This window comes from Osmerus mordax, chromosome 3 (genome assembly GCF_038355195.1).
Source record: "Osmerus mordax isolate fOsmMor3 chromosome 3, fOsmMor3.pri, whole genome shotgun sequence".
Lineage (NCBI taxonomy): Eukaryota > Metazoa > Chordata > Actinopteri > Osmeriformes > Osmeridae > Osmerus > Osmerus mordax.
The window spans coordinates 20,469,216-20,494,861 of record NC_090052.1 but is presented as its reverse complement, the minus strand read 5'-3'; the positions used below and the strand labels follow the sequence as shown (position 1 = coordinate 20,494,861).

The 25,646-nt window shown below is 49.9% G+C and overlaps 1 protein-coding gene across 1 annotated transcript in view; it reads right to left on the bottom strand.

Annotated features, from left to right (window-relative positions):
- The window catches only part of znf385c (zinc finger protein 385C), a 58,961-nt gene that overhangs the window by 5,970 nt on the left and 27,345 nt on the right, over positions 1-25,646 (bottom strand). The window contains exons 2-5 of the mRNA XM_067233230.1: positions 23,645-23,662; positions 9,173-9,315; positions 5,347-5,457; positions 2,338-2,530 (exon numbers count right to left, since the gene is read on the bottom strand). Coding sequence (XP_067089331.1) covers positions 2,338-2,530; positions 5,347-5,457; positions 9,173-9,315; positions 23,645-23,662 — 465 coding nt within the window. The remainder of the gene's footprint in view (positions 1-2,337; positions 2,531-5,346; positions 5,458-9,172; positions 9,316-23,644; positions 23,663-25,646) is intronic.

Sequence of the window (25,646 nt, the reverse complement as noted above, 5' to 3'; positions counted from 1 at the left end):
GCCTCTCAGCTACCAACATTCACACCCTGATCTCTCCCCTTTGCCCCGTCCTTCCAGACAATTTTGCACTTCAGTGACTGTCTCCTGCACTGCCATGTTTACAATGGAATTTGCGCGGCTCCACTACATCTACTCCCTCATACATAATGCAAGCTTGTACACATGAAGATCGTTTGATCTCAAGAGTGTTTTTAAGACTGTAAGCATAATCATATTACTACACAGCATATGCATGATGTTGTGTCTTGCTATGTGTGTATACTGTGTTTATAGTCTGTGCCTGTCCCAGGGTGCCCTCTGAGCTGCACTGTTCTCATCAAAGCAGCAGGTCTCTCCGTGCGGCTGCACGTTGTATAATGACAATAACATTGAATTGAGTTTCCCTTACCTTTCAGACACAATGAGTACTGTTGACTAGGGGGCTGGCCCTTTCTTCAAGCTCAACCACGACGATATAAGAAGGCCGGCTTGCTGATTGAGGTAATGGGCCTCACCTTGTGACACCAGAGCAATCATATCTACCTCCCAGTCTTCAAGAAGAACTTCATCATTAGTGCTTTCTAGGTCTTTCCTGGCGTCTAACATGGCTCCGCTGTCTGTCATCAGGCAGTTTCATGGCAGACGCAGCTAATTTCATAGTGTTCATTTGGAACACTCTCCCATTACAGGTTGGCATTGTGATGGGCACCACCACTGACTCGCCCTGCTGCCTTTCAATTTCACATCAGACCAATCACACAATTGGGCTTATTAAAGAGCGTTCCTCCTCGCAAAATTGCCTCGGAACTGTAAAATTATTCACAACATAAAAACCAGCTACGGCTTATCTACTCTCTCTTTCTACCCATCTCCCTTTCTCTCTATCCACTTTCAGTCTCTCTCTCTCGCTCTCTCTCTCGCTCTCTCTCGCTCTCTCTCGCTCTCTCTCGCTCTCTCTCTCTTGCTCTCTCTCGCTCTCTCTTTCATTCATTTCATCTTATCTCTCATTTTTCAACTCATCATTTATTTTCCTTCCCACCGTTGCTTTCCCCCCTTTCAGACCTTGCTTTGCGGCGACGGAATATTAAAATGAGATTTGATGAGAGCGTTATCTGCCTCCAGCCTTTTGTCCAGTCCCCTCTCTGAGAGGAAGGGAGGCAGTTAGTGTTCAGGGTGGGGAGGTGGTAAAGTATAGACTCTCTCAACCCACTACCTTCATATCTCTCCTCTAATATTCCCTCTAGCATCACAGGGCCTTTTGAAATTCAAGTCTGATAACTCCTTCTCTGGGCAGAGGAGCTGAAGAGGAGAGAGAGAAAGAGATAGAGAGAGAGGGTAGAAGAGGGTTGACAAGGGAGATCTGTCTACCATCCTTCAGCCCATGATTGAGTAAATGAGTGGAACATGGATATAGAAGCTCTCCACTGGCACCATAGAAAAGCAAGTGCTTTGATGATTCCTTCAGTGTTTGTAAGTCTTGTTCAACAGACACCACCCTTCCATTTATCCAAAGCATTCAGATCGAGGAGGAGGTGGAGGAGGAGAGCGGGCAGGTATGAGGAAATGGAGAGGTTAGAGGCAAAGGAACCAGCCCACTGAGAAGTTGGATCGATCTGCCCCAGTCTGTGTGCTGTCGCCCCAAGATGTCACACGATCCCCCGGCCATACAGCTTCCATCCATCAACGCCACCGCAGAGTACACACCCAGACAGGGGGGGCCTAGGGACCACAAGGGGTTACGATTGGATATGTGGGGGCAGTGCCATCACTTCCTCCAACCGTGCTCCTGGTAACTGTGTGTGTGTGTGTGTGTGTGTGGGGGGGGGGGGGGGGGGGGGGGGCTCCTATAGCTCCACTTTCTCTTTGAACATCAGACATCAAAAACATAAGACACATTGTAGCGGAGGGGTGGTGTGTGTGTGTGCTTGTGGGTGTGAATGTGTGTGAGAGAGAGAGGGAGAAAGTGCGAGAGAGAGACAGAGACGGAAAGAGAGAGGAGGAGAAGGGGGGAGATGAAACAACAGCCTCCAGTGATATGACACGGCACTGGAGGGAGGAGAGAGGAGAGGCCAGGTGGAGGAGAGGATGGAAGGGTAGGAGACGGATTGGAGGGGATTAGATGGATGTGGGATAACTGGAGAAAAGTAATGGGGAAAAGAGATGGATGAATGGCGGGACAGCAAAGAGGAATGGGAGGGTGGGGGGGAGAGGGTTAAGGGTAACTCGATCCAAGAGTGGAGCGTCGTGATGGCGCTAATCAGAAAGAAGAAGATTAACACCACAGAGATGGATACTGAGTGATGGGACTGAGCGCGGCTCGTGTCACCGCGGCACTCCCATCCTCATCGGTTAACTCACTTGTTCCTTCCATCAGGCTGGTGTCCATCAGAGCAGGCAGAGGCAGGCACTCTCCTGCTCCGGCCCTGCTCCTCTCCCGCTCCCTGCCCGTGGAGGATGCTTCCACGGCCCTCCGCTGACGGTTCTTCTGAGCCTCCATAGCCTTGAGCTTGCGAGCGTGTTTGTGTCCCTTATAGTGGGCTTCCGCCTGGTTCTGGAGAGGCAGACGGAGGGAACACAGACACGTGACACCCTCCACTCAGACCCAGCATTCAGCCCCATGAAGTGCCCATTTTTTCTGGTACATGAGACATTGGTGATGAATGAGCAGACATGCGGGGACATAATGACGCGCGTGTGCAAACAGGCGCACACACCGCCAGTGAGGAGGAGGGTCTGTTTTCACCTGATAAGAGCGTTGGCACCCTGGGAAGCCCGACGTATAATTGCATGTGTAATATACAGCAAAAGAAAGCATCCCATCGCCACAACTAGCTTATTAATGTGCACTGCAGTGCAAATAACGGACCACATGGTAAATCATGCTCATTCATACACACGCTCGGGCCAAAACCCACACGTCCATACACACACGCATGCATTCTCACAAAAACACACAGAAACATACACACACACACACACACACACTCACAATGATATATAGTACTTTGAATAAAAAACAACCAAGATTTTCTTTGCAGTGGAATTATATTTGCCTCAACATTTTATGATTCTCACAATCCTGCCTGTCCCGGCAGGTGAGAACAAATAGACATGGCAAGGAATCAATACAGAGAGTTCTCATTAAGACCTGAGACAGGCTTTGAGGAGAACCTCTTCATCAGAGGAGCTTTCTGTTGCTAATACCGGGCAGGGTCTCGCTGGAAGGACGGATGGAGGAGGAGAGGTAAATGATCTTCTCACTATAAACAGAATAACATGCCCTCAACCATAAACATAGGCTGTATAGTCCCCTCTTCTACACACACATCAACACACCGTATTACTCCTAATTATGTTTATTTCACACAAACTGAAAAATTAATGGGTGATAGGAATTAAGAAGTTCAATCAAGGCATGAATTTCTCACCTCAGGCACCAGATGATGCTTGTTAGGCATTAGTACAGAGGCAGGACAGACTGGCGTCAGTTCCTGTCAGAGTAAGTACCTCACAACTGATCTTAGGAGACCCCTCTTTCACCATTTAAATGCAAATAAAACACAAATGAGAAAGTCATCGGTGAGGAGGGACAGAAAAACTGGGCTTTAACGATAGTTTCAAAATAAGTTTGGAAGTGACTCATACTCAGCGTGAAGTTACTTTTAGACAGTGAAAGGCACTAGTCATGACATTCGGCCTACACGGCACCGTAACCACACGCGTTTCCCACTGAGATGGGACAGCGTGTGATCTACCGGGAGCACAAGAGAGAGAACAGACCCGTGGGACTGTCACTCATCATATTAGAAGACATGATCGCAGACCAATGCTTTGGATTTGATTTGAACAGCAACAGTTTATTAATAGGTTTGGTTTCACGTGTCTCATATAAACTGTTTAAATACTTTACCTGAGACATATATTAATGACCATGTAACCACAAAGTTACATATGAAAGTGCCATTGCAGCGACAAAGGAGATGCAGGTTTTACTATGTAACACATGTAAAAAAATGAATTCATCCATACTTCAGGTGACCCATGTTGGGTCCATCACACTACCAATCCAGTAAATCACAAGTGCCGTATAACCTTGCCTTGTAGGTCGTTTTCGTCGAAAAAACACGCTTCCAAATAGTCGCATTAAACATGTCATTACATTTCTCGAGACCTCGAGAGCGTTCCAATTACTACCAAGTGTGACATTAGTGCTGCTCACCCCATGTAGAGAGAGAGAGAGAAATAGCCCAGTAGAGAAAGTTTTCCTGGAGCCACTAAAGAGGCGTTAAGCCCCCAGACCTGACTCTGGTTGGTGTGGGTGTGAGGGCTGGAAAAGGGATTTTCTCTGCTGTGAGGGGAGCACGTCTGTCTGTTCAGCTCCTCTCTCCCCCTCAGCTCAGCCGCTTTGTGTCTCCGCTCCTCTTTGAAGATTGTGTGTGTGTGTGTGCGTGTGTGTGTGTGTACGTGTGTGTGTGTGCGTGTGTTTGTTTCTAGATGTGCTTTTGCCCAATCCTTAGGTGCAGCATGTGCCTTAAGATTTTTGATCCCATTGTATGTTTGCTTATGTGAATGTGGATTTTGCATCGGGTCTCTGATAGTGTGTGCAGCAGTTGTGTGTGTGTATGTTGTGGGTACGTGTGTGTGTGTTGTGAGTGTGTGTGTGTTTGAGGTGGCAGGCATGGAAGAAATCAAAAGAGGAGCAGAGAATGCAGCTTCCTGCAGCGGCTGCTGATTGTTTCTGCTCTTTGCTGATAAACGGCAGCTCTCCCTGCTGTCTAATCCCTCACACCAAAACAACCGCTGTTTCTCTCACTCTTCCTCTCTCTCTTCCTCTCTCTCTCTCTCTCTCTCTCTCTCTCTCTCTTTCTCTCTCTTTCTCTGTCTCTCTCCCCCCTCTCTCTCTCTCTTCCTCTCCCTCTCTTTCTCTCTCTCTCACACACAAATACAGGTATACAAACAGACAAACATTCACACATTAGGAAACACATTAAGAGAAAAAAAACATGCACAGAAATATCAAAACAAATAGGAACATTTGTATTCCAAAATTAGAAAGACACTGACACAAACACACTCACACACAAAGAGAGAGAGGAGAGAGAGAGAGAGAGACTAAAAGCACGGCTAGACTCCCTATCACTCGGCACAGATGAGCTGCAGTGAGTCAGAAAGGGCGATAAGAGCTCAGGTAATTTGGAGCATCCGTATTTTCTAAAACAACATAAAAAAAGATAAGAGAAGCAAAGACAAACATGTTGTTCTTAACAGTAAAGTTTCACTTTTCCCTTTCTACCAAATATACAAAGCCCTTGCGGAAAACACGCACACAAAAACAGCATAACACGTCTCAGTTCAGCGCTGTCTCACCGTGGAGTTGAAGCGCAGGTGGCAGATGTTACAGGAGATAATCTGTTTCTTCTTGAGGGGCTGAGGGACTCCAAACGTGTGGTTGATGACTGCCTTCTGGACCGGATCCATCTGCAGGAGACAGACACCACTCCGTTACCATTTGATCCGTCGTCTCGGACCCCAACGCCTCCCGGGCTGCCTGGACCACCGCGTCTGACGCCGTACCATCAAACATGACCTGAACTCAGACACAACCTCCACAGCAGCCCACTGGCAAGTTAGGAGAGTGAAACAATGCTACAAAATTACGTTTTCTGATCTTCATTTGGATTTTTTTACACAGTTAAGACAGTGCTGGAGTTGTACTGTCTCAGGGAGAAGGTAATGTAGCAGGGTGAGGAGATTCCTGATCAAGTATCAGTTTAAGAAGGCACAACCTTGATCTTACCTATGGTATAGCAAGGAAGGAGTATATAACTGCAATATTCGGAGGGAATAAATTCACTTTCTAAGAGTAGGCAATATCAATGATGGAACGCCATTACACACATCATTTATTGAAATGGTAGCAAATGTAGGATGAACAGTACCTACGGGATATGTTCTAGGTTCAGAGGTACAAAGATTGAGGAAACATATCCTTTATATGTCCATGTATTGTATATAACATTGTTATGTATCTACAAAATATGGATCACTAGTTTTTATTATTTTACCGTCAGCTGGAGACCAAGCTTGACTGACATAGCCCTACGGCAAGGGAAGTTCCATTATAACATCAAATTCAATCAACACAGTATAAAAAGACAAGCACACCGTCACACATCAATTCCTTTCATTCTTATGTATACATAGAACTGTGGTCCTTTCATGTTGATGAAGTCTGTTTTTGGAAAAAAACCGGAGGAGACAAGGGTTGATGAATGCACATTTAGGACACCTGGGAGGCCATTTGGTCTGATGTGGGGTGACCCCCCCCCCCCCCCTCCCCACCCCCCCCTCCCCACCACCCCCCCCCCCACCCCCCCCAGCCTATTCTTGCTAAATAGAGGTGGGCCCTTGCAGGTGTGGACGACACAAGCTGGCACCAGGGTTTCAGGTTCGCGTGACTCCGCTACGCTGATTAGAATGGCTTGATTTCATAATGACGGTTGATTTCACTGCAGTCCTCATCAGCACAGTATCAAATAGAACAATCACCCTGAATCCCTCTACAGTCTCGCTCCCCCCACCTCCTCTCCTCCCCTCCCCTCTGTTCCTCACAGACAGACAGACCAGCCCCCCCCCCCCCCCCCCCCCCCCACCCCCCCCCCCCCCCCCCCCCCCCCGGAGGCCTGGGCACACCCAGCCTGGCACACTCAGTGTAACCAGACCTGTACCAGAGCTGGCACACCCGAGCCCACCAGGGAGCATGTGGTGTCGGAGCAGTGGCGGTCTGGATGGCACGGTCGCTCTCCCTGAAAGACCGAACAGGGTCGGGTCTCGAACGCCCGAGGGGGAAAACCCAGGGCCTTTTGTGTATTTTGGCTTCTTCAACAAAGCTGGGAACAGACGACCTTTCCCTGAGAAGCCGGGGCAGTGCCATGGTAACCCGGCTCCTCCGCTCCATGCCCTCTGGCCACCTTAGCAGGCCGGGCTGCACACAGCTATTTGTTTTAGGACCTAAAGAATGTGTCTATTGTCTGCGGCAGCCATCCCAAACAGACCAGCACAAACGCACCTATTGTCCGCTCCCTCCCTCCTTCCCAACCCCTCCCACACCCCCCCCCCCCCCCCCCCCCCCCCGTCCGCAGACAGACCCCTATCTACCGCCGTGCTGCCCGGACGATGATGGAGTTTCAGGGGAGGTGCAGAGAGAGGGGGAGGGGGGTTGGTGGGTGGGGAGCAGAGGGAAACTAGGGGCTATTTAGTTACTGAGACAGGTGCATTCATCTTTCCCCTGCACACGCCCCAAACCACGGGAGCCCTCAGGACACCGAGGGAACCTGAAGCTTGGAGCTGAAGACGTGGAGGGAGGGAGGGAGGGGGGGAGGGAGGGAGGGAGGGGGGGAGGGAGGGAGGGGGGGAGGGAGTGAGGGAGGGAGGGGGAGAGAAAGGGGGGGAGGGAGGGGGGGAGGGAGGGGGGGAGGGAGGGGCGAAGGTGGGGAAGGAAGGGTGGAGGCTCGCTGATTAATGTCTCAGCCGCACAGGCTGCTGTGCGTTCCGGTGGCTAGGTCACGTAGCGTACTCTGCACTAATCATAAATAATAGGAATCTAATGCTACTCATGCTAGTTTAATGTGTGCTACAATTCTCACCGAACGATTGCTTCTGCTCTACCCGGTGGAGAGTAATAAGCCCCGATGCAGCAGAAGCAGTATGCTAATCCACACTGATCCCAGCCTACACTGTGCGCCATCTTAATGCAAAGGATTTTTTGTTTTCTTTACAGTACACATTGTTATTATAAATCTTTCACACTGCTACAACTAAGCACCCATCCACTACTAGATGTCTTTTTAAGACTAATTGGCTGGCATCCCATTAGGTGTGGAGGACTGGGCTGACAGGATTTCCCACAGGGCTGCGTGTGGACCTGTGGGATGGCAAAGGGCCAAACACACACACACACGTGCACGCGCACACACAGACATACACACACACACATGCACGTGCACACACAGGCGCACACACACACACGCACACACACACGCGCACGCACTCACACACACACACGCGCGCGCACGCACACACAGGGAGCTTGTAACCCCATTCCCCCTCCTCAGCTCTCCTGTGTGGATCAGCTCCACGTCTCTGTGTGGCCTTGCCCCCCCTCTCATCTCACCTTCCTCACCCAGCACCAAAGGGTGGAAAGCGCAGACTGGAGAGCGCTCAGGCTTATGTTTCATTTACCGGCTGTGGAACTGGAGATGGTTTCACAAGGAGTGTGAACACACACACAAACACACGGTTCACTCACTGAGTGTGAAGGAAGGATGAAAGGGACCCGAACCACACACACACACACACACACACACATTCACGCAAACACGCACACCCACAAACACGTACAGGTCCACTGTCTACGTGAGAGGGATCAAAGTGAAGCAAGCTTTTAATTCCCGGCACAGGAGCAAGGTAAGCATCACACAGAAAGTACACTAAAGCTACATGTCTTACAAGAAGGTTGAGAAATAAAGAAATATGTCGCTGTCTCTGGGAATGCTAATACTGAATGCAGCCGTGCTCAGGTGAACAGAGCTCGAAGGCCAATGCCTGGAAAATCCAAGCCTGGAGTTGAGAAGAGGGAAGGAGAGACTGGGGCGGAACACTGGCAGCTGTATTGTCTTGACTTGTCGGAGGATTCCCGTGCCAAATGACGTTGTGTCCTTGGGTAAGGCACTTCACTCTACTTGCCTCGGGGGAATTTCTCTGTACTTACTGTAAGTCGCTCTGGATAAGAGCGTCTGCTAAATGACTAAATGTAAATGTAATGTATGCGCCCTTGTGGATTATGTGGACTCGCTTTGCTTGTAAAAATACGTATACAAACAAATACACTCGAATACCTGGATTTGAACCAGTCGGCTTTTAAATATGACATCAGACATGTTTTAAACCCAGTAGTCAACACAGCACATCCAGACTATTGGAGGTCAGTAAGGGGTCAGGTTGATCTGCTAGTCTGATTTCTCCCCTCTGCCTCTGCCTCGTGACTGCGACGCAATGAGAGACAATGTGTCCAGTGCTTCTTAGAAATCCAAAGAGCAGTTGCCAGAGTGCATGGGGACCATTTCAGGTCACCACAGCGGGCTGATGTCACCAGGCGAGGCACGGCTAGGCGTTGTCGCGGCGACCCACTCACCGTGTTGAAGTTGGGGAAGAGGCTGAGGGGGGAGGAGCCATTGAGCCTGAAGGGCAGGAAATGCTTGAGGTCGAGCTGCGGCTGCAGGGCCCGTCCGGGGAGGGGCAAGGAGGCCAAGAGGGGGTTGCCCTGGGCCGAGGTACCTGGACAACACAACACAAACACAAACACCAGGGTGAGGAAACTGTGGACGGGAGAACACAGGTGTTTCTCTCTCTCTCTCTCTCTCTCTCTCTCTCTCTCTCTCTCTCTCTCTCTCTCTCTCTCTCTCTCTCTCTCTCTCTCTCTCCTCCCTCTCTCTCTCTGTCTGTTTCTGTCTGCTGGTTCTGTGAGGTCGGGCGCGGCGCTCAGAGGTGTCTGGAAAGTCTGACTTTGATTTATGGGATACCAACCGTGATACCGGGGGCACCTGCACGCCTCCCCCAGACCCCCTGCAGCCAGGCCGAGCTGCTCACCACCGTGTGGGTGAGGACGGAATATGGGGGCTGGTCACCCGGGCAACCCGGCGTCACACCCAACAGCCTGGTGCTAATCCGTCAAGGACGCACACCTGGCCCTCATGTATACACACACATCATTTAATTACTGAGTTATTGGCTGAGAGGGGAGTGACTGTGCGAGGGGAGAGATGGGAGATATCGGATTTCAAATGGACCAGGGATGAAGAGATTTCTAATTTTCCGCCTGGCTGCCTTTCAGTGCTCGCCAGTGCACGGCACTTATCCAGCGCCAGGATCAATCATAGGTGTCATCTGTGGGTCGCCAAAGCAACCCAGAGCATGCGTGCCCCGAGCACACACACAATGGGAGAGAGGGTATCAGGATGTAATAACACCCACTTCAGAAGACGAAGGGAAAAAAAAGAGAGAGTGACCCCATTTTAACACACACACCTTGGATGGGCGACTGGCCTCGTCATAACACCTCCCGGTGAAACAGTATAGATGGGACCAAATGGGAGCACACAGGGTAAGACTAGTTCAGGCGTTCAGAGAGAAAGCTGAACCGCACCAAAGGCAACCACAGCAAGTGACATCCAATTGTTTCATTCCGCCGTGTAAAAACACTGTAATATACACGACGCCTCCTGCGCCACACTTCGAAAAAGCAGCTTTTTATTCAGCGGCGGAAGACATGTTCCCTCCCCCTCCGCTCGTGCCCCCAGGACCCGTGTGCTGACTGGACCCTGGAGCTGAGGGACCATGGGGGCCAAGGTGCCTCCCCAGCATATGCTCACCGCGCCGGGCTCAGGCCTGGCCCTGGCCGGCCCTGCCGTGCGTGGACGGCAGACCGCGGGGCCCCTCTCACTCCCACAGACGCAGCGCGGATGGCCAAACACACAGTCACGCGGGTCCCTGGCGGCCGCAGAGACATCGCACACACGCACCCACGCACGCAAAACATGCGCGGACACACACACACACACGCCCGCACGCGCCGACACACACACCGTTGGTGGATGAGCTGAGGTTTCTGTTGGCGGTGCTATCAGAGGGGCTGCGCTCGCAGAGAAGACAGTTATCAGCCGCATGCCAGCGTCTCTGTGCCTCCCAAGGCAGCTTATTAAATCAGTGGCTGTGCTGTTTGGCTGTTTGGCTGGGCGGATGATAAGGCTCCCACGGCGCCACATCCGGAATCAAGAAGGTTTGACAGGCAGTACGGGATGTGTGGACCTGTACTGTGTGTAGGAGAAGCCCATGCGCTAGGCGACTATCACACAAGATCTATCCGTACAAACGCACTGCCTGCCCCCCACACACACCTCCCAACAACAAACAGAACCCGAAAGGGAGTAAGCGTGCACACACGTCCTCGTGTGAGCCCACTCACAAACACACACGCAACCACCCACGGTCGGCGCGCGGCTTTAAATACGAAAGGCGCGCTGTTTAAGCCTATAATAAATACGTTAGGTGTTCACACACTTTTCCACGCGCAAAGAGCATACGCCGTCAGCAACACGGAGATCCTCCGAAGGAGAAACGGTCAATGTTTGGGCGCGCGAGCGTGCGTCATTGTGTAAGCGTGGGCATGTGTTAAGAAGGGGGTTGGGATGTTTGGCCCCGAAGCCATGGATAACCTCCTTCTATCATACTGCGTCATTCTCCACTTGTTTATTGCAGCGGTGTGCGTGTGCGTGTGTGTGTGTGTGTGTGTGTGTGTGTGTAAACATGTGCATTGTTTATTGCAGCGTGTGCGTGTGTGTGTGTGTAAACATGTGCATTGTTTATTGCAGCGTGTGCGTGTGTGTGTGTGTGTGTAAACATGTGCATTGTTTATTGCAGCGTGTGCGTGTGTGTGTGTAAACATGTGCATTGTTTATTGCAGCGTGTGCGTGTGTGTGTGTGTGTGTAAACATGTGCATTGTTTATTGCAGCGTGTGCGTGTGTGTGTGTGTGTGTAAACATGTGCATTGTTTATTGCAGCGTGTGCGTGTGTGTGTGTGTGTGTAAACATGTGCATTGTCTGTACTGAGACATGCCTTTGTCGAGGCTTCGTTTGCGCATCCCCACTGTTCAGATAACAGCCTGGCTGTTCAGACGAGGCTGTGCTGAAGAGCGCTGTCCAGCGGCTTCGCTAACTCCGCCTCACTTCCTCCACTGCTTCCTGTCTCTCCTGCGACACTCACAACCACACGGCTCATCCAGTGAGTCAGCGGGGGCTGGTTATACAACATGTAGTGCTACGTTTCCTTATGATTAGCTGTTGACACAGCAGGGCACTTAGTCCAGAATACATTCGAAGAACCTCTTGTTACATATGTGTCTCTTTGGTATGGGGTTGGTTGGTTGGTTTAAGGTAGGCCAAAGGAATTGTCACTCCCTTCTTCCCTAAAGTAACAAGCCCGCTTAATTCTCCATTTAAGGTCCTCGCTCAGACCTCATTCAAAGTTAAAGAATCAGCTGTGCTCCCCCTTCTGTCCTTATAATGCTCCTGTCATCACACCGGTGGCTCCCTCAGGTGTCTGACAAATTGCCTCGCTCACTTCGAAACACCTCCACCCCCCTCCTCCAACTCACCCCCCCCCCCTCAAACTCCTGTTGAGCGGTGAAAGAGGGTAGGAGAGGATCAGGGAGGAGAGAAAACGGAATTTCTATTTGTAGCCCTATGTAATTATCTGGGATGGCTGGCACAGCAGGCCTTCTTCAGCGCTGGGTGATTGGATCTCCACCCTGTCCTCTCTGCCCGCTCAGCTTAGCGTGAGCAGGGGTCCAGCCCACAGCCTCCAGCCTCCAGCCTCGGCCCGAGCTCCAGCCCCAGCCTTGGGGAGCTGGGGCCTCTGGAGCCAGCCTCGACCTCGCTCCGGCCCCGCCACGGAGAGCTGCGGCAGGCTGCAGGACGACGCAAGGACAAGGACAGCGTGGGGCTGTTGGAGAGCTCCGAGCGACAGGGGACCTTAAGCTGGCTGGGGTGGGGTGAAGACAGGTGTGGTGGAGGACGGCTGGAGCGGTGGATGTGCCCCAGTGGATATGAACACTACTGCTGTGTCCTTCACCAAGGTCAACAACAAATGGACTCTCAGAGCGATTACTTTTAGTCCACTTTGATGTCTGACTGTGGAGCCTCGGCAGAGAATAATAGAAACACAAATCTGTGACAAAGCAAACATTTTTCATCCTCCTATTCAGTTATCAAAATACCGTGAAAAAAATACAGTTTTGGAGTTTTGGACATAGTGCTATGTTAAGGGAATGATACCAGTAAAGTGCAGGCATAATCGAGTTGTGTGTGTGTGTACTATAGGTGTCCCTTCTTTCTGTGTCAGAAGAGAAAACCAGCAACGAGAATAATGGCACGGTCGTGCCGTGACCCTCCTCGTGAGATCTTTTCCCATCCCACAATCCCCGACGGAGACGCTCATCATCACAAACCAAAAGCACAGCACTACGTCTTGACATGCAGAATCACAGCACTACGTCTTGACATGCAGAATCACAGTCACAACACGTCGCCTGCTCACGCCACCCCCCCCCCCCCCCCCCCCCCCCCCCCCTCGGGGCCATCCAGAAGCCCCTGCCGCCGACCATCGATTGACGGGACAGGATGTGACAGCGCAGGAAGGAAGACCCCAGAACTACGACTCCCAAGATAAATACAGAACCCCGAGCTGAGGAAGCGTCTATGAGGAGGCAGAGGGCCTACCATGGTAGAGGGGGGAAAACTGGGATGTGGCAGGGTCGGGGTTGGCCGTGAAACACACCATTGTCTCTCGTGCGAAACTATTTCGAGATGTTTTTAGATTCCAACCTTGAGGGTTTTCACAGGCATGGCGTCGCGAGACAGCGCCAGTATGTAGCCCAGGGTCCTTCACTGTGAGGGAAGGAGGGAAGAGTGGGGGAGAGGTGTACAGGAGAAGAAAGGGAGTCTTAACAGCCAATTAACTTGTGCTTGATCCCGAGGTTGTGTGAGGACTACCAGGGGAACCATTACAGCCTGGACGGAGAACATTAACCACAATCAGCTTTAATTAAAGACGGCCGCACTATCTCTACCTTCCACCCCTCTCTCTCTCTCTCTCTCTCTCTCTCCATCCCTCTCGCTCTCTGGCCCTTTTTCCTTTCTCTCATTCCCCCTCTCTTGTTTGTCACTCCCTTTGTATCTCTCTCTCCCGCGACATCTCTGTCGTACTCTCTCTGTCGCTGTTCACTCTCTTCCTCTCCCAGTCTAAAAATTGGAGTTAAAAACACTCTGATGTTGATTAGATGCAACAGGGCATGGATAATGAAGAGGATTTAATAGAAGTGGCTGGCCAATTGATTACTGTCTCAGCATGAAATGAACAGAATTACATTTGCTTCTGTTCTGATACCGAGACAATCTCACCTTGGTCACGCTGGAACATTGGAGGAGTTCTGGTGGTTTTGTTTGTGTCTAACCCACATCCTGACCCAGAGGAGCCAGCCTGGAGAGCACAGCGCTCTGAATGACAGGCAATTTGAACTCCCTTTGGAGCAGAAGAGAAGAAAGTCTCAAGGAGTGTCTCTGTCCCTCTCCAGAAGAGACTCCTGCCGTCTGATTGTATTGAGCAAGCTGCTCTCATCTCCCTCTGAAGCTGTTTGTATAGATTTCATTTTCCTCTCTTTTCTGGGTTACTTGTCGAGTTGTGTTTGCGGTGCGACCGGAGCGGGACTAAATGGCCGTGTGTAAGATCACGTGCAGGCCCATGACCGTGTGTGTCGACTTCCGACAGATGGGTATTTTTTTTTAAAGAGTCGGTTTTGGTCTCGCACGAGTGACGGCATGTGCTCGGAATGTTGGAGCACAATTGATTTCCTTTCTGTCTTTAATTTGAAAGCCGTTTAATGAAGTGTCACACCGACCCTTAGCCACAGAAAACTCAACGCTGTTGGGAGCCTCTCTTTTAGTCACTGTCAAACTGGCGAAGACAACAAACCTCCAGTGGATACAGAGCATGTGTACACAGGATGTGCATTTCCTGGTGAGCGTGGGTGTAGTCTTCTTGACATGCAGGCATATGCCATATGTCCACAATGACTTCCCGTATGCCCACAATCAAATTTGCAGTAATACTGTACATGAGTGGATGAGTGGATGACTGTATGGGTATGGGGGGGGGGGGGGGTCAGTACATTGACAGTATGCCAACTACTTCCTACTAAACTAGTCCACTGATGGTGAGGTATTAGAGTATGTACTATTTAATCTACTTGAGGAATAATTCTGGTTGGCTGATGTCAGCTGCTAGCATCCTCTGAGGTGGGAAGAAGAAAACGGTTTCTCTTGTGGAGTTCTGTCCTCCTTTAGGATAACTTATTTTTCTGCTAGCAGGAGGTGACAGAATGCCTGATTTAACACTTGGCTAAGCACAGTTTGACCTACGACAGCAAAAATAGGACACACGCAGGAGGGGTGAATACATAACTTTTGTCACCGGGTCTTTGAGAATATTTGAACAAAGTCAGATACACGGTCATCTGAATCCACCTCAGTCTGAATGTTAGTAGTAGGGAGTCAGGTGGCTGAGTGGTTAGGGAAGCGGGCTAGTAATCTGAAGGTTGCCAGTTCGATTCCCGTCCGTGACAAATGACGTTGTGTCCTTGGGCAAGGCACTTCACCCTACTTGCCCAGGGGGAATGTCCCTGTACTTACTGTAAGTCGCTCTGGATAAGAGCGTCTGCTAAATGACTAAATGTAAATGTAGTAGTAGTGTAGTCTCTCCATTAAGTTGTTTATGCCCTCTACCTGTCATTGTTAAAGCAAGGGGATTGTGGGAATAACTACAGTCTGGAAAACGTCAAGATACACGTGGACTACATCCGAAAATATCTTCACACACATCAGCACATAACCAGCTAAAGGAAGGATGGAACAAGGAGTGCTTTTGAGCGTGCGCATCATTAAAGGCAGTAGTATGAGCCAGGAGAGCAGATTATCATCAACACGAATGCTGTGTAAACAGACATTACACTGCGCCCCATTTATAATCTCCACACCAGAGAGGAACACTAGAGTGGGAGATAAGAGCGAAGATCTAGAGCGAGACAAGGCCCCAGGCCGCTCCATCACTCCGTGGATAAAGGTGCATAACAAAATTTACAGCCGATGAATAAAATATGAACTGAGACAGCAATTTAATTAGGATCAATACACAGCCTCTGGCCTGAGATAGTGTGCTAGCGTTATCATACAGAGCTATCAGACTCAGCTGTGTCACTGGAATTGACAAATCACAAGGTTATGGCTCAAATTCAATTATGAGAGGCGAAAAGAGAGGAATGAGCAGGCCTCGCTACTCAGCTCTTTGAACGTCCAACCATGATTTTGATCACAGCTGTCTTAAATGGGTCAACATCCCGATCGAAAATTGGATTTATGCGGGAGGAGCGATAAAGTATCGCCGTGGTTTCAAAATGCCTCCTTGGAAAGTAAACCCGCCGACCATAGCTTGGTCCTGTGGTTCTGGATCATCTCTGTCGCTTAGGTGGGGCTGCTGTTGATCTGAAAGCTCCAGGAGTCTCAGGCATGTGGGTCCACCGCTGAGGGCTCAAGCTAAGACTAAGAAAATTGATTTAGTGTAGGTCGCCTGTTCTTAGATCCGTGGTGAAGAGTGGCGGTTAGTCGTCAGTGCCGAAACCTCATAGTGACGTAAGCTCTCCCGGGGAGAGTCTGTAATGAGTTCTGTCAGGAACGCAGAGAGCAACTCACGCCGAAAACCCAACGTGCGGCGAACCCGACTTTAGGAGAAGCATAGCCCATCTGTCGAGCGGAGACGATAAGCCCGGAGCCTTCCAGAAACAAATTACCCCGCTCCCCCCTGCAAAGCCCCGTGAGGAACCCGGGCCATAGCTATGGAGACGCTTATGATTTCTAGCACTAGACAAGAAAGTGCAGGAGGAGGAGGGAAATATCAAACACATTCATCTATGCAGATGGTGCCAGCGGCTGGCTAGCGCTCTGCAGCTGTCTACACTGAAACTCAGCGTGCCCATAAACAGCAAAACAGCAGTTCAAAAAAATCTTATTTTGTGCTTCAGGGCAAGAAACTTAAGTAAATGGTAGGCTATATCCTTTACTTCCTTATCTCTTCTCTCCTCATACAAAGATAGAAAACGTCTCTATCTCCAGGCAAGCCCAGATGATCTTATAAAATATTTAAGCTCTTTAAAGAGCCTGTAAAATCATCAAAGGTATGCTGTATTTACAGACTTCAGCCTTGCCGAGGTACTCCTGGTTGCATCCTCACAACCATCACACAAGGCTTGCAGTACACTAACGGCCAACCTCACACTATATTGACATGTCAACATTTAGAATACAAACTCAAAGTTTCATGGTGATGGATTAAGTCGAGTAGGAGTTGATTAAATGATCCATGACTGGATAGGGAAAAAACACATGTATATTTCCTGTATAAATGTTCTGGCAGTGCTCAGTGCTACAGAAACCCCAGGGGATTGACAGGGGCTCAGATGAGGTTCATTTCACCAGCAAATTGAGCCATTTGTGGAAGTGACATTAACGGCTACACCGCTTTTTACATGAATAAATATCAGGCTGGTCGACCAACCGTCAAACGGCCTTCATGCCAACTGTGACACCTTATTATGAGTTGATTGGCTGCGTCAGGCCAGTGGAGAAGAATGAACCCAGGGAGGGTTCCCTGTCTGTTTGGAAAAATAAGCATCTGTCAGAGGATATCTGGCTAATTTGATCTCAGGCTTGATATGAGAAAATAAGTAGAAAGTTGTGTAAGTGCACACATTAGGCACATACACTCTCAAACAGGCACACACACGCACGCACGCACACACACACACACACACACACACACACACACACACACACACACACACACACACACACACACACACACACACACACACACACACACACACACACACACACACACACACACACACACACACACTTGCACAAAAGCAGGAAACGTTTGGGTCTAGAGAAGACGATGAATAAGGAATGTGCAAGAACAATCATTCAAGTCCAATATATGCACTCAAACTCATAACCGACCAATTCCGACAAATACAGTCAGAAGAAAAAGGCAATTATTGAACATTCTTAGAGTGTACTGAATGCAAACACCCCCGCAGAATCTCAGTGTCTTACAGAATGATGACAAGCCTTTCCCTTAAATACCTGCTTGCACACAGAATGGACATTTAATCATTAGAAAAAATCGTTTCCGGTACAAAGCACATTTCGAAATTGTTTAAAGGAACTGATTTGTGATCAAATTACCCGTTGTATGAGGCAGTCTGCCCATGGCTCTCTCCTTGCTCTCGATTAAATCCCATTTACACTCTTTTTGTTTCCCCCCTATCCGGTTAACACTCTCAATTTACAATTCCTCTCTTGGGCGTATGTGTGTCTGTGGCCAATTATAACCCTTAATGGAAATGTGTACTCACTAAGAAAATGCTTTGTTCGTTTTAAGTCATACTACTGTAGCTGCAGGCAAAGTTGGTTTTTCTCCATTTTCTAAACTTAGTAGGAAGCTGGCACGTGGAAGATACCAGTTCCCATGTTCCTCATGCAGACCATCCCTTTGAACGGATGGTGACGCTAAACTACTATGTGCTACAATCAGTCCTCCGGCAACAATCAAGCAGAGCTTTGTCAATAAATGAATAAACTGGATATTAATTGGAAATTTCTGTCAGGGAAACGGGTTAAGGGGTAAGGGGGGTAACACGACTGGGAAATGGACCATGTAAATATCAGTCTCACACTGCACTATTAGGTTGATTATGGCTTGTATATTTACTCATATATTGTGTGGAGGACATTCTGTGGTTGAAAACCAATTACCTGGATGTAACCTGGCTGCTTTCTAAAAGGACTTCATTCTCAATCACCACCGGAGTGGGAAAAACGAAGGAGATAATTTTGACCAACCTGGGACGTAATTGTTTCGAATCAGCCTCATGCCTCAGCGTCGGAGGGAAAATAATTGCTCATGAGCGCCGAGATTAATCTACAGACACACATCTGTGGGCCGTGATTCATGGCTGGAGGAGCTGTGTTTTTACAGCCACCACATACTTTCATTAGCCTCATTTGATTTTCACCTCGCAAAGCACATGCAGCGAAACAAAGGTGAGACAGCGGTGTGGCCAAACGGAGGGCAGGAGCCACGGAGTACCTTGTACACACGTACCATGTTACAAGTCTGAGGGCGTGGGACTAGGCACCGAGCGTACGTGCACACAAACATTTACATTTAGTCATTTAGCAGACGCTCTTATCCAGAGCGACTTACAGTAAGTACAGGGACATTCTCCCCGAGGCAAGTAGGGTGAAGTGCCTTGCCCAAGGACACAACGTCATTTCGCACAGCCTGGAATCGAACCGGTAACCTTCAGATTACTAGCCCAACTCCCTTACCGCTCAGCCACCTGACACCTGGACACACAAATACTGTGCCCCCCCCCCCCCGCCCCACACACACACACACAGACACACACAAACAAAGAGATGTTTATTGAGTGTTGTAGTCCCTGTGTCTGGTGGGCTTGGGATAACCAACCGGGAATGACCACGGAGGCCATAGTGATTCCAATCCTATTCTGCTGCTGAAGTCACATTCTGCACTGCAAAAAAGTTCTGCTAAAATACAAGAAATTAACACTAAATTTGAAGAGAAAATGACTTAATACTAGTGAAATTATCTTGCTGCATGGACAGATAATTTTACTCGACAAGATATCTTAAAATAAGTTGGTTCCTGTCTAGAAATAAGTAGGCTTAAGAATACACCACAAATTACATTTTTGAAACAAGATAATAAGTATGATATTTTCAGAACTAAGATTTTAAATCTTAGCAAGCAGAACAATTTGCGATATTCCACAGCTGGAAGGAAGCAAGCTCCTCTGGTTTCCTTGTCCTGCCTTATCACATCCACGTCTGAACACCTGCTAACTAAGCTGAACACCGCTCAGGTTAGTCAGACAAAGCCGTCCAATAAAGGAGAAGTGTCATCTTCTGCCAAACGCTGGCCTCCAATCAGGTCTGAGCGAAACTCGCTGCCTGGATTGTGAGACTCTCTTCAGACTGAGGAGACAGTCCATCCACACTCTTGGAAGAGAAACAGCTGCAAGCTGCAAATTGGCCTGCCTATGAGCATTTCTGCCCTTTGTTGTTTTTGTCTCCCCTTTTCCTCAAAGCGTTGGCATTCGTACCTCTCCTCTCATTCCTCGTGTGTCATTACAAAGACAGGAGAAGACAAAAGGACACGATTCTACATGCTAGCCACGGAACCGTCGGCTAGGCAGCCATCTTTGTTGATGCCTTCAACAGAACGCTAAACATGACATCGGGATTTCTGTCTGGACCTGTGGTCCTGGGACCCCGTCCTGTTCCGTCTGGGTTCAGCGTGGAGACACAAGGAGGGCAGACAAGGATTGTTATCAGGGACCAGGCAGGTGTCTGGCGCAGAGGGAGCTACCGGGAGTCAGGTGGCTGAGCGGTGAGGGAATCGGGCTAGTAATCCGAAGGTTGCCAGTTCGATTCCCGGTCATGGCAACTGACGTTGTGTCCTTGGGCAAGGCACTTCACCCTACTTGCCTCGGGGGAACGTCCCTGTACTTACTGTAAGTCGCTCTGGATAAGAGCGTCTGCTAAATGACTAAATGTAAATGTCTCAATGTACCGGCCAGCGGGGTTCCTGGAAGGGTTCTGTGTGTGTGTGTGTGTTTGGGGGTGGGGTGGTGGGGGTGCCATGATGCTGTAATTGTGAATCCTCTTAGAGCATGGAGTGGGACTCAGCCACCTGCTGGCATGGTGATAAGGAGAGAAGCCCAATCACTTGAACAGCGGAAAACTACCCAGCAGCCTCTACTGGCATCCGGCTACTTCTCATGCTCATGCTCAGGTGTCTAACACACACACCCACCCACCCACCCACACAAACACACATGCACTCCAGCGCAGGTGTTCTTCAGAGGTCCATGTTTTGGCATCATTATGAAGGCTAAGCACTTGAACAAGAGCAGAGAAACAAATAACATGGATAGAGGAACTGCAGTCTCAATCCTCTGGACTCCAAGTAAGGCACTCGGAGCAGCTTAAATATTAGTTGGTGGGGAAAAGCCGGAGATAGATTTCTGATGTCAACTCGGACTCCAGAGGTCAAGGACACCCAGTGGCTGAGCACTGGGTGATCAGACTCTTGGGAGGCCTGGGTATTTCTCATTAGTCTGATATGATGGGAGGATTACAGTGTGAATCCTCAGGATGAATCTCTGTTCGTCACAGAGGACATCAGCTGTTCCAGTCAACATAGCCCCGCTTTTGAATTATTCATTTCCTGTTTACATGGGGCGACAGGTGCGCGACCTCTCTGGGAGTGGTGACAGGGGAGGAGGAGGGGGGGGGGAGGGGGGGCTCGGAGAGATGATACTGGGCAGGGGGTGGGGGGCTGGGGAGGGGGGGGTGTGGCCTTGGGGTGAGGGGATGCATCATGCCAGAGGGTGCAGAGGGAATCACTGGAGCATGACTCTTGTCAGAACTGGTTGTGTGCCCAGGAGGGGGGGAGTTAGGGTGGAGGTGTGTGTGTGTGGAGGGGGGTGTTGCATGGAGGACCAGCATCCAGGCTAAAGGATGGTAGAGGGTGTTTTGGGGTGTCTGAGTAAGGGGGCTGAGCGCACACTGCTCATCAGTCCAACACTGAGTGACATTTGCTGTAAACTTTCCCCTGGCTTTTATTCGCTGGCGCAGAAAGAGCAGAAACTCGGATCAGTGGGACTCGGAGCAGAAAAGCACCAGGAATTACAAACACGTTTTCTCAGCCCCGGCAAACACAGATAAACACTCAAAGTTCCGTATGAAGTCAAGCACTTCATTAATTCTCGGAGTGCCCTGGGGACTGTCTGTGTCAACAGGAGACAACTTTCATATCTGCATAGGGACACGGTGGAGGCTCCATAAGAGATGAAGGAGCCGAGATATAAGAAGGGAAGGAGAGGAAAAAAGGAGGGAGACATAAAGAAGGAGACGGAGTTGAATGGAACAAGAGTCAGACATAACTGATGTCTTTTGCTTTTTTAAGTCTAGTTAAACATGGCGTCACCCCGAGAGGTTAGTTCAGTTCCACACGGGTGGAATACCAAACTGAATCGCAGGAATTCAATCGGCTTCACTCAGCCTGAACAATGGCCCCTGACACTTGATAGCTCTGGACACAGGCAGACACACACACAGACAAACACACACACACACACACACTGAGTGATGCATGGCTTTCACCTTCAGGCAGTGGAGGAGGGACAGAGACACTTTTTCTTCTGTCTCCTGATTCAGACACAATAACAAACGGCTGAGTGATATAGTGAGCTGTCCCTTCAGATTCCACCGTCACAGGAGAGACACTGAGACTGCAAATACACTCCTTCTGGATCTTCTCTCTCTGCCTCTCTCTGCCTCTCTCTCTCTCTGCCTCTCTCTGTCTCTCTCTGTCTCTCTCTGTCTCTCTCTGTCTCTCTCTCTGCCTCTCTCTCTCTCTGCCTCTCTCTGCCTCTCCCTGTCTCTCTCTGTCTCTCTCTCTCTCTCTCTCTCTCTCTCTCTCTCTCTCTCTCTCTCTCTCTCTCTCTCTGTCTCTCTGTCTCTCTCTCTGTCTCTCTCTCTCTCTTTGTCCTGTGCATCCGTAGAGGCCTTGGCAGATTTCAAAAGGAGATAAATCCCAATTGAAAGTCACTGGAGTGTTCTCAACCGTCAAAACGTACCACTTACCAGTAGACCAAGGGGACGACGATCTAATAAAAAGATAAAGTGAGCTTGGGGGCCATTGGAATGGACACACACACACGCACACGCACACAAACGCCTACGCAGCATCAGAACGCTCTCTGATGCACACACGCTAGATCATGTGTAGTGTAGATAACAGCAGCCCGACTCCCGGGGTGGGGGGGTGGGGGGGGGGGGGGGGGTTGGGGTGGGGGAGACTGTAGAAGAAGATGGAGGCTTTTATGATGACTGGTTTTTACAATGCATCTAATGTAGGGGTTCTAATCTCTCACACAGAAGCATGGTAGACGTAACAGAACTCAAAGGTTTACGGGAATTCCAGTCTCATGGCCCAGCTCTAACCTTTGACCCCCGCTCAACATATGCCATTGCAACCCAGCCGGCCCACGCTAAACCTGATCAGTCTGTCCCCCCCCCCCCCCCCCCCCCCCTCCCCCCGAGACAAAGAGCATTAAGGGTTAATCTGGACTAGACAACAGCAGGAGTGAGTGGCTGGAGGTTGGAGATGGAAGGCGGGTCAAGATGTCCGCTGTGTTAATGACACTGAGTGAGGAGAGACCCCCCGTCGCACGCTCACAGTCACACCACTGGTCAGCCTCCAAACACACACGGTTATACCGCCACTGAATAGCACTTCTGTTTTTGCAATGGAACATACACACACACACATGCACGCACGTACGCACACACACACACAAAGACATTGGGACACAGTTGATTAGAAGACAAAATGGACTTGAATGTAATGAAAGAACAAACCTGGGATCTGATTGTGGTAATTAGCTAATTTGAACAGGTGGTAGAGCGCGTTCACGATCAACTCTCGTTAGAAATGCTACCAATTCACTCTCCTCACTACGCTGAATGCTTCAGACATTTCCAGTCAAAATGGCAGTCTAAAAAGGGAAGGTTCAGATGTGTCTGACTATGTCTAATATCCTTAGATCACCCTGAATAGGATCATCAGCCTGCCTCACCATGGGAACCAAGTAAGGGGGGGTGGGGGGGAACTGTAACACCGGCTGCAACAGCTTTGCTACCGTGCCCCTAGGGCTGAGCCACAGCAATGTGACTGTGTGTTCAGGCCATGTATGCTTTCCCCCTGGGGGCAGGGACGGGCTGTTTAACAGCAGGGGGGGAGGAGGGGGTTGGGGTGAGGGGGGGGTAGACTCAGCGATGGCTGGGGTGAGGAGGAGGCAGACAAGCAGACGTAGCGATGGCTGGGGTGAGGGGGAGGCAGACAAGCAGACGTAGCGATGGCTGGGGTGAGGGGGAGGCAGACCAGCAGACGTAGCGATGGCTGGGGTGAGGGGGAGGCAGACCAGCAGACGTAGCGATGGCTGGGGTGAGGGGGAGGCAGACCAGCAGACGTAGCGATGGCTGGGGTGAGGGGGAGGCAGACCAGCAGACGTAGCGATGGCTGGGGTGAGGGGGAGGCAGACCAGCAGACGTAGCGATGGCTGGGGTGAGGGGGAGGCAGACCAGCAGACGTAGCGATGGCTGGGGTGAGGGGGACATGTGACGATGTGCACAGCTAAAAGCCAGGCCAGGCTGTGCATCTCAATTCTCCTGCACCTCAGAGAAGGAAATGATCTGGAACGTTCTCCTGTGGCCAGGAGAGGCCCTGGGAAGTCCGACTACAGCAGCACCACCGCACCATGACCGGGATCTCTGAGGCCTGCACAGGACACAGCGGCAGGGCACCAGCAGTGCGATAGAGGCAGGTGACTCCACGGACCACCCTCCCCTGAGGGGGAGAGACTCGGGGGGGGGGCAAATCGACAGGCAACCTCTGTTATTTCAACAGGGGCACACCTTGTGACCGAACAAATGCAATTTGTTCAACTCTTGCAAATTATTGACATTAAGCCCTAACCCCTTCACCGAAAGAATTCAATTTCTGAAAATGTGATTTTCAGGATGGGCAAACGGGCAGTTCAAGTCAATAACAAACACAAATTAGTCACCGTCTCAGGTCCCTCGGCGGTCACAATCCCACGCCCGGTGCTGGTGTGACATTTGCGGAATCAAAAGGCCAGTCAATACAGTTGCATTGGGGAAGGAAAAGGCAGTGGGGGCAGAGTCCTCTCTCAGTAGAGGCAGGGAGTACACAGCTACACAGCTACACAGGCAGACACAGCCAAGCCTAATCTCCCACCAGTCCACAGACAAATCCACTACAGTCTTAATCAATTCCTTTGAGGATTTTCAACGTTCAAGAACAGTCACACACACAGACAGCGTAAACACAACAGGCAGGCACAGAATCACACAGACACACACACACACACACACACAGTGGGGATGAGATGATTTGCTTGTCCTGGTTAATCACTCCACATTAGAAGCTCCTGGACCATTCCGGTGTCCTTATGCAATGAAGTGTAATCACTGAAATGCCACATCTAAATGATTGTCAGCACAAGACAGTTCGGCTTAGACAGGTTTGTCTCCTGTACGTCAAGTACTTTCTGTGTACACACATGAACACCAGCCCGCTAAGCTCGCACAAATACCATCCAGCAAACACAATCACATACCACTGCAATTACACATTCAATCCTCAAACTGGTACACACACACACACACACACACGCACATCCACACGGACAGCACACCCACCCCCACAGCAGAGCTGAGGGGGGAAAGCCTATCTGCTTTGGATAAAAAGACATTTCCTTATCAGCTTCCTCATAGAGGAGCAGGGAATGAAGGCATTTACTCAAATGAAAAAAGGAGCATTTGGAGATAAACAGAGATACCAGACCACAGATAGGACTGCACCCATACTGAAAGGATAGAAGGAGTGGGGCCAAGAAAAGAGAGAGAGAGAAGAGAGCGAGAGAGAGAGATGGATGGATGGATGGATGATAGAGGAGTTGATGGATGGTAGTGGCTGCTTCTTATCTAGGCCAGAGTAACAATGTTAGTGTAGCACTGTATACTGTTGAGGATGAATGTAATAAGGGTGAGGACTACAACACAGGGCATTGCACGTGGAAGGTACACATTCAAACAATGCACGTTCTGTGTGAGTGCTGTGCGACTGTTTGTTACCTACACGGTGTTAACACAATGCCCACGTTGTGAAATTGTGTGTGTGTGGATGTGTGCGTGTGAGAACAGGTAACTGGGTATGTGTGTGGATCTGTGCGTGTGAGAACAGGTAACTGGGTATGTGTGTGGATCTGTGCGTGTGAGAACAGGTAACTGGGTATGTGTGTGGATGTGCTTGTGGTCTTCT